This window comes from Antedon mediterranea, chromosome 6, assembly GCF_964355755.1.
Source record: "Antedon mediterranea chromosome 6, ecAntMedi1.1, whole genome shotgun sequence".
Classification (NCBI taxonomy): domain Eukaryota; kingdom Metazoa; phylum Echinodermata; class Crinoidea; order Comatulida; family Antedonidae; genus Antedon; species Antedon mediterranea.
The window spans coordinates 24,458,228-24,468,293 of NC_092675.1; the positions used below are offsets into that span (position 1 = coordinate 24,458,228).

Sequence of the window (10,066 nt, forward strand, 5' to 3'; positions counted from 1 at the left end):
TTAATCACTTACCATGACTTCGGGAATGTGTTCGATTCAAGTTAATATATAAAAAAGGTAATCAGTTTCGCAGCAGCAGCTGCTAAACACGTTGTTCTTGAAATAAAACAAAAACCATGAGTTTTAAAAAGAAGATTGCAATGTCTTTTGTTAACACATGGGAGCCGCGAAATTATAAACCGAGCGTGTGTTTTTTATGTTTTTGTTATTTAAGCGGAACGTCCCAGTGACCAGTTCGATTACAATCAAAACGTCCTGCAACACAAGAGTTGTTGTAATTTAATTGTGGTGTGATTTACTGTATAAGCCAATAACAAAACAAGTATTCCTGTATTTTTGGGAGTATTTCAAAATTTAATGTATTTCTCTTGCATCAGTTAAAACACGTCATATGAAGAGAATCATTCAATTTTTACGTAATTATTATCGCATCGTTAAAAACAGTATGGTATTCCTAAAGTTGTATTGTCCTCCAAAAATCAGACTTTGAAAATGCCATTCAATCGTTTTAATAAGGTCAATAAAAAAAACCCGGAAAAATAATGTGTTCAGTTTAAATAAAAGAATTCAACCTAATTTGTTGTTTATATTATATTAAATGGCATATTTAACAAATATTTATTTGTTATTGTTTTTTTAGGGGACAATATATCTTTAAATTGTTATTGTTTAGAAATATTAAAAAAACACAGACTTAATATAAAAGGCAAGACTGAAATGGTTACTGTAGCTTAATAACATTAATAATCTAAATACTGACTACAACGATACTGTAAGAACAGTAGCTGGCTGTGGCGTAAACACACTCATCGATAAGAAATACTAATAGATCATACATGGTAAAATTCATAACACATTTGACCATACAGGTATTTATTTTCACAATGATTTCACCGGCCAATGAATTTCTGTACGGAGAAACAACCGTGATGGTATTTTGACTACTGTTTAATTTCATGGCGGACATGGGCTACAAAGCGTGTGTTATCACTAATTGCCGTGCAGTTACTTTGCGGTAATTAAGTTATTTACCCGTAAACATGCCCTTTATAAACAAAAAAAGAACAGTAAATTCACACGATAGTTGACTTTACAAAACCGCCACAAAATTGGCAAGTTTTAGCACAAACTTACATCTACATGAGGGACCGATATCAGCTGCAGGTCTATCAGTAAGTGGCCATAGTAGGTTTCAAGTTGATAGAATGGCTACTTACGATTCTTTTTACTGTTTTGCAATCATCCTAAATAGTTTCCAAGGCCCTAAATACCTTCCCATGCACACATTTCTATCGGTTAAATTTGGGATAGGATTAGACATGCCAAATTCATAAATAATCTAGCGCTCGCTTTGAAAATTATCATCTATGCAATTTCACATTTTGGCCCATCCTTCATTAAAGAACTAGACGAAAATAGCGTATTGTTTATAGTTGAGTTGAGTGAATACTTGTTAGATATTATATAAAACTAGAATTCGTGGAGTTGGTAGATGGCAACATTTCGCATTCGAATAAACCGACGCTTTCGCACAAATAAATTAGTCTCTAGTGGAATATAGGCTTCACTTCTACTCTGTGCCACGTTTCGACGTGGAATTCGCTGTTCCCCGCGTTCAGTGCCACCGACATTTACACTTTATAATTGGAATTGTTACGCAGTAAAAACATTCCACAGTTTCAAACATGAAAAAAAAACATATATTATTTTAAACTAACAAAGACTAATGTAATTGATTCCTAAAACATTGTTGTACTAAGCAGACTTGTGAACATAATAGTTGCAAGATTAATAACAACACTAACAGCACTTGATGGCGTTGTCATATCTTTGGCTACTGGTTCTGTTGGTTCAGGTTCTGCTACCCCAGCTCCTCCAGCTCCTCCGGCTCCAGCAGCGTCTCCGGCTCCCCCAGCTCCGCCTGCACCTCCGGTTCCTGCTGCGTCTCCGGCTCCTCCAGCTCCGCCTGCACCTCCGGCTCCGCCTGCACCTCCTGCTCCGCCTGCAGCAGCAACAAAATCTCCATTGCAGTTATCTGTATCACAGCAACTCATGCATATGTCCATTCCTTCGACATTCATACAACCTGCCATACAATATTGCTCGCAAGTCCTGGAGTACAATACCATTTGGTTTCCCATAACATCCATCGTTGTTTGGGAGGTCTGAAAGTGAAAAAATAGATTTGTTTACCGTATGTCTATTGCAAAGTTTAACTAATAAAATTAGTGAATTTTTCAACCCTATAATTGTTGAACGGTTACTTATAGTAACTACAGTAGTCTAAATATAAATAAATAAATACTGTAGAATTATTTTCTATTATGTATGTTGCCGGCCATATTGTTTGAAATAGGATCAACGACGCATGTGAATTAACTCAAAAAGCGAGAGTAAGATGATTCATCGCGTCGTAATTGGTCAAATTATTCACGATTACGTTGCGTTTCAGTGACAACCAATATTTAATAGTAAAATACCGTATGTTCCATAGACTTACCATGCACTTTCCTGTACATGATACTTTTTGAATGCCGGCAGTGGCTCCTAGCGTGGCTCCACAATTAGTTGGATTCTCCATCGAGGTACAATTGTAACACATGAATGCGTTGCTAACATCTGTAAATCAAAATAATGAGTGTTAATCACATTTTTAGATTTTATGCAATCGTCCATCAAACGTCTGTGGACAAGCTGTTATTTTAGACTGCAGTATTACGTTAACTTATACCCATTCTAATTTTTATCAAATTGATACAATAAATTGTTGAAACTATTGAAAATTAAATTGCCAAGAATAACACAATTGGACAAATTTTCTAAAACGATGCATGTCTGCAAAATGCGTGTTTCATTTTAAAAAGTTAAATTTTAAAGCCATAAACATACAACATCATTAGTGTATTGTATTATACTTACCAATCATGTACAGTGTGAACACTGCTAAAAGTAATGATTTTGAGTTCATCTTTGGATGTTAGTCTATACATAAAAGAAAAAAAAACAATTGTTATTGTATTGAAACTATTAAATCATGATTGATAATGATAATGATAACTGATAGTGATTAAAACCCGAATACAGTTACTAATTTGTCAGTAGGTCAAAGTATATTTAAGGAAATTTTGTAGGCCTGTTCCTATATTCCAGATATGGAATACAGTACAAATTCTTTCAGGCCGGAGAGAGATGTGTCCTGTCAACAAGATCTGAAGGACCCACCAGATTGTTACATGAACTTTGTTGTACTTTTCCGAAAACAACATGAATTAGTCTGCAGTTCCTTATCAAATTAATTCGAACAAGATGGCAGGTGGTCATGTTATACAGTATATAAATTTAGATGCCCCAAAGTCAGTTTCTGACTGAGATTGACGATATTTTTTAATACATGTCAATATGCTTGAAGAGAAAATGTTATATGTAAATTCAAGGATTGATGACCACAAATATAATAAATGCGTCGACCAATTAATTGTGTGTTATAACGCAGCTTATTCTGGCATCTTTCTGAATTTTCTTAAAAGCCAGGTGCGAGCAAAAAATGTTTATTTATCATTAATTCCAATATTTATCAATCTATAGTTTCCCGGTCCCCTATAATTTTTTTTAATTTATATGTTTTACAAGATCTTTGTTGAAAATAAGCACTATTTACACAGTAAATCTCTAATTTTTTTGTACACTATATTAATGCCGAAAAGCAAGAGGTTCTCGTGGTTAATGGATTAACAATTAATATTTCAGAAGTTACAACCTAGACTAAAAGTTATGTATCGCATTTAAACGTTAGCCACTACGAATGATTTACGATTAATGAAAACCCTTAAGAAGGACTCGGACTGCGATAAGTCAGTCCTTGGAGCCAAGTGGAAAAAGATATTTCCGGGAAATTATTAAATTATGATGCTACATCCGTTATCATTATAGGCCTACAATTTTATAGTGATGTACGTATTATTTAGTCTGTCGCCCCCTATAATAATTTTAAACGCACTCAACTTACTTTACAATTTATGATTTTTTAGTCAGTATTTATTTTTCAGTCAGTATTAATTATTCGAAACACTTGACACATTTTACGCCTATTGTGTAAAAGACAGTCTGTGCAGATTTTTAAATATAGGCCTAATCGGTGTTTTTTTTTTTCATTATGAGCATGTATTTATTTTTCACTTTTTAATATCTAAAAAGGATTGAAAAAATCATGATACTATAGGATATTCGTAACGGTTAAATTAATTTAACAAGTTAATACAAATTGCGATAGAGTACTTGAATACAATAATAAAAGACAGTTTATACAACATACGACAACTTTGAAATTACAATAAGTTATGCGTTCTATTTTTATAGACGATAATGGCAAACCGGGACGCATTATTTTTTCCTGTGAGGTTAAAGCTCGAGTCCCACGATCGGGTTTTTTCTTCAGTCTTCCAAAGGGACACTGTATTGATTGATGGAAAGTGCCTGTTTCCAGTCACCTTTAGGGTCAAATCTATTATTTTAACTGCTCCCTTGTGTATAAAAGAGAGAAAATAGTGACTTATAAGTTTTAGTGCATGTCCTATTATTAACGAAACTGACACCAGTTTTTTACACCAATAGCCAATCAGATGGGCAGGAATTTGGCTTGGTAGGGATCAACATCTGAATATTGTAGCAGAGAGATATAATATAGTTCTTTTGATTATAGATACCTGAAATAACATTAGTTAGGAGTTGAATGGAATACAAAGATTATAAAGTGTTATTAAAAGTCATAATATATTATATATTTATATATAATTATAGATAAAATTATTATATTTTTCTATGTCTTCTACTTCCAGTTCCTTTATTAAATCATGGTATGAGGAAATCTGTGATAATATATCAATCAATCAATCAGATTTATATATCGCCAGTATCCATAATAATGTTCAAAGGCGCTTGACAAAGTTAAGCAGAAAATGCCTCTGTGTAAAAATGGGTTTTTAGTCGTGTTTTGAAAGTGTTGATGTTTTCAGATGTCTTTATGTCGATTGGCAGTTTATTCCACAAAATGGGTGCTGCACAGGAAAATGCACGATGGCCTCCATATGTCTGAAGTTTCCATTTAGGAACATGAAGGAGAAGTTTATTAGATGAACGCAGTGTACGAGACTAAGTGTAAAGTACAAGAAGATCAGCAATATACTGAGGTGCAAGTCCATTTAGAGCTTTGTATGTAATGAAAAGCAGTTTGAATTTAATACGGAATTGAACGGGCAGCCAATGCAAGTTCCGAAGTACTGGTGTGATGTGTTCATGTTTTCTAGTACTGTACGAGTGATGATCAGATTCTGGCAGCAGTGTTCTGAGCACGCTGAAAAAGAGATACCGTATGAATCCGGTAGGTAGTCCAAACAAGAGTGCGTTTCCATAGTCGAATTTAGCAGAGAGTACAGCGTAGATTATGGTTTTACATGATTCCGGAGATAAATATATTATATATACAGTATAAATAGCGACTTAGTAGTAGTAGTAGTAGTAGTTTAGTAGTAGTTAAACCGAATATAGGAAAAGGTACATACAAATGATTTCTCTAGAAATCAACATACATCTTAATTTGTATATTGTTGCTTTTTGCGAAAGTTTCGGGTTTTTTCTAAAAAGAAAATTAAACCACACCCTAGCAGATCAGATGGTGATTGTTGTTTTTGTCTACAGTATATTTTTTTATGACGATGGTTCTGACCTCGCATTGACCTGGGTTGCATGAGGTATCCTCCACGAGTGCGGTCTCCCAACATGGTCGTCTTTGACATTTTTGTGATACAAGGAGAGAATAGCTATACTTTTCTTTAACCACGGTGTTAAATTAAAATACAGTATATATTTTTATAATATTTCTATAATAAAAGATAATTTAAATGTATGTGATTTCTTTTAAATGTCAATAAACTGAAAACTTTGAGCTAATACAAACAAGATACTGTACATAAAATTGGAATTGCAAGATATCTAAAAACCAATAAAAAGTACAGAAAAGCAAACATTTAGAATTCGAAATTGCGACGTACGACGAGAGAAATTAAACTAAAAGATTAGAACTATAACCACTAGAGGTGTGTATTATCATCATTCTAAAGATTTACTTCTTTCTGATCATCAAATATTCGATGACACGCGAACTTCCACATAATAAAATCTATATTTTTTTCGGACATACAGGTTTTTCTCTTTTCATAAGCTTTACATAAATAGGTTGCAAAAGACTAAATTTTTTGGGTTTCATTGTTTACAAACATATTTTTTAACATGTATACATTTAAATCAGAGATACATTTTTTTCTTAATGTTTTTATAAAAAGGACAATAAAAAGAAAATGTTTTTCATCTTCTAAACTTAATTGATCACAAAACATACATATTCTAGATTATCGGTTAATTTTTAAATGTCGTCCCTTTTCAATGAACAGATTATGGCACGATAATCTAAAGCGTGATATTAGTGTTCTATACTTAAAATTTAAATCATAAAAAACTCATCGTAAAAATGGTCAAACTTATTATTTTTATAAAAATTAAGACGTGTATTATTACTAATAACAAGACAAGAATTGAATATCGTATAAAGCTAAACTTATATTGTTTTAAACATAAATCCAAGGCTCGGGCGTGGCACTTGGCTACTCAACTTCTTCACAAGATTGTGTCAGAGTTGAACATTATGTCATCACATGTCTTCTGCATTATGAGGTATCGCCGTTTAAACTAGTTATGGATGTACACAACTGACAGTACACACAGGGAGTGGCTCGCAGATGTGAAATATATTTAAAACTTCGCTGAGACTCAATGTACCATAATTTCAACAATTAACTGTACCTTGGGCTACTTTATTGTTCAATATTAAGGAAAATTATAAAATACGAATTGAATTATCGTTAAAATAAACATTTTTTTGCAAAAAAAAGAAAACAATTTTACATCTTTTTTCCTAAGCTAACATGGAAAATGAACCATCACAAATTGATAATTAATATAATAATAAAAGGAAATTGAACGAAATATAATTTATTGAAATAAAAAACAACTATTAACTTACTGTAAACCTGATAAGAAATCCGAGGTTTCGAACGAGTTAAAGCGGCAGGAGAAGTGATGGAAGTATTGTAGCATGAGCAAAGCGATGCTGGTTATGCTAATCATGACCTTGTAGCAAACCGGCCAATAGAAACAACTGAAGACAAAATGATGAATGCACTCTCGGGATTGGATCAATTCCTAATCGGACGGCCAAGAAAGGTAATACTGTACTTACTGTAAATCATGTTGATTTTAAGAAAGGTGGTGTCTGGTACCAACCTGCTCACCATCTACGGTCAACGCGGATTTTTGTATACTGCGGTGTCATCAGGTACCAACCAAGAACAAGACATGAAAATACATACAAAATCCGTTTCATGAAGGTTACATATTGTTTAACAATCAGAAAGATAATTATGTTGAGCAAAAGTAAGTTTACTGTACATCATTAGTCTTAAAAATAATAAATTAAAGTCTAATAATGTATAGTAAACTTACTTTTACACAACAGATCTTTCGGATTGTTAACAATTTTTAAACCTACATGAATGGAATGAACAAAGTGTAAATGTTTGTTTCTGATTAAGTTCACCAAAATTGGAAATCAAGAAGTTGATTAATTAGCATAAATAATAAAGGCCGCCATTTAGGCCTACCAGTTTCTTCATGATTTAACATAGGCATACATCCACATTATAACTGGGCATGCATCAAAAATATTCTGGAGACCTTGGAAAGATTACACAGTTTCCAATTCAAAGTTAATCCTTACCGAAAATTAATGATAGGACGTGGCAATATCCGATCTTCTATTTTTTTACTGATTGTTTATCCTGGCCCCGATCCTGGCCTGGACAGAAGATTGCTTGGCTGAATATTTAGAAAATAATCTTCATCACTTTGTTTCTTTGAAAAGGCAGAGCTTACGATTCTAAATAATCTGGAATTGTTTCATCATAACAGTTCCGTTTCTGTCTATAATAATAATAAAATAATAATTTATTTTAACAGGGAAAAGCTTTATCACCACAAAGGTGTTCTTCTACAAGGAAGAGCAAGAAAATAAACGAGTTTAAAAACTATATAATACCAATATAACTAACTTATTGTATAAGAATATTCGTTGATATTCGTATGATCATACCGTATGAACGCAGTAAGCCACAGTACCGAGCTTTGAAATTATAATTACAATCATTAGTAAATTATATAAATTACATGTCCTTGAACTTGTAGTAAAAGTCATCAACAGTGGTAGTGTACCGTACAAACCTATTTCTCCATGACCGTACGCAACATTACAATACCGGGTACAATGCATACACTTTTATTATGTAGATTGTGTAAATACGATTAAGATTAATAGAAGCATGTTCTAAACTATATTTGATGGTGCTCAGCTTATATTTGTTCTATTGAATCAATGTTATCTTTTTCTTCGATTTTTTTCTCTTTCACAATGCAAGGATTTGAAAATAAATGTCATAAAAAATCTATCCATCTATTTTAAGAAAGTATCAGACCGCGCTATTTAAAACATCATTTTTAGAACATGTTTCTTCTCTTCATAATTTATTGGAATAATTTAATTTAATTTTCATCAAAATATGTATTAATTGCAAATAAAAATAGCTACATTGCTGCTCAATTTGTTTTTGGATTTTTTTCCCATTTGTTTTTGGTATTTTTAGCTTAACATTGTGTTTTGTCGTGTAGCGTGATGCCCACAATGTAGTTTTTTTATTTCTTGTTTTTCTCTATTATTTCTTGCATCGCACACGTGGATGTGTGCCACTGTTACCAAATTGGAATTTCCTAATAAACATTATTATAGCAGATGTATCGGAAGTTTGTAGATCGTGCAGGAAACTCTCACTTTCGTTTTAATTTAACACCAAGGCTCAAAGCTGGGTACTGTATAACCATGGAGCTATAAGTATTAAGTAACAGTTGATATATTCAACATCCATGGTTGAAGCATGAAGAATTTCTTTCTTTATGGTTAAAGCACTGTGAGGGTGAGCGCGGATGTGAACCAAAGTCAACAATTTCCATTTTGATTTCCAAACGATATAATTTGGTTATGATGCGAGTTTGTTGCACAATTGATTTATTCAATAATATGGCAATGTATCGTTTCTACATTGATGAAAATAAGTCGCAGTTTCAGAAACCGTTTTATATATGTAGATCGCGAAAATTTTAAATTTTAAACATGATTCTTTTTTTGTGAACCCATTTCTGCAGTCAAGAAAATACCGGGTTTGGGTTTTTTTGTTGTCAAAACACGGTATTAATACCGCTCAACTGAAACAGGCCCGTCATCAGAGAAATGCTTCTTCTCATGTGTGGCAATTATAATCTGTATTAATCTTCTCACTTTGGATGTTGGGGGAAAAAAACAAAAACGTCTCTGCCGGATTGATTATTGACTTATGACTAATGCGTGGTTTGAAATTGATGCAAACGTAGAAACAAACATGTTTATTGCCTAGGCGTCTTTTCGGGCACTGCGTGTTACAATCGCAAATGTAGAAATCGCCACAGGTAAAATAGATATATATTCATGTATAACGTATAGGCCTAGGTCTCTGTAAACTTTGAACTCCAAATAAGCAGAGGAGAAAGAAAGAAGAATAAGGAAGACAAATATCCGTCCTGTGTAGAGGTAATTATTACCTCCGCGGTAATAGCGTATCATATTGCGCGCCAGGCCTATCACATTTTGAACGTCACACACTTTTGTGATGTAATGTCATTGAAAGGTACCGTACCACCTGGTTGCATGTCACGGAATCGCCGATCACGAAATTCTGCTTGAGCCTGAGGGTAGGAGGAAATCATAGGTTTAAAGCTTTATATATTGCATTATTTTGGATGTACTAATAATTCAGAAATACTAATGTTTAGAACTTATTTGTAAAAATATTATCTGAAGATTTGCTAGACCTACATTTATTTATTGTTTTTTTTTTAAAGGGAAGAAGAGAAATGTAACATTAAAGGTCAG

The 10,066-nt window shown here is 33.0% G+C and overlaps 1 protein-coding gene across 1 annotated transcript; it reads right to left on the reverse strand.

The window, feature by feature from the left end:
• Nucleotides 1-325: 325 nt before the first annotated feature.
• Nucleotides 326-7,181, reverse strand: LOC140051439 (uncharacterized). The gene is made up of 4 exons (XM_072096656.1): nucleotides 7,076-7,181; nucleotides 2,920-2,982; nucleotides 2,501-2,619; nucleotides 326-2,165 (listed from the first exon to the last, which is right to left on the reverse strand). The coding sequence occupies exons 2-4, from the start codon at nucleotides 2,966-2,968 to the stop codon at nucleotides 1,740-1,742; spliced, it is 594 nt and encodes a 197-aa protein (XP_071952757.1). The 5' UTR covers nucleotides 2,969-2,982; nucleotides 7,076-7,181; the 3' UTR covers nucleotides 326-1,739.
• Between the last annotated feature and the right edge of the window lie 2,885 nt (nucleotides 7,182-10,066).

Coding starts and splice junctions, on each gene's coding strand:
- LOC140051439 (XM_072096656.1), bottom strand. CDS start 2,968: ATGAACTCAAAATCATTACTTTTAGCAGTGTTCACACTGTACATGATT. Junction 2,620..2,919: donor GTTCACACTGTACATGATTG/GTAAGTATAATA, acceptor TTTGATTTACAG/ATGTTAGCAACGCATTCATG. Junction 2,166..2,500: donor CATGTACAGGAAAGTGCATG/GTAAGTCTATGG, acceptor TTTCACTTTCAG/ACCTCCCAAACAACGATGGA.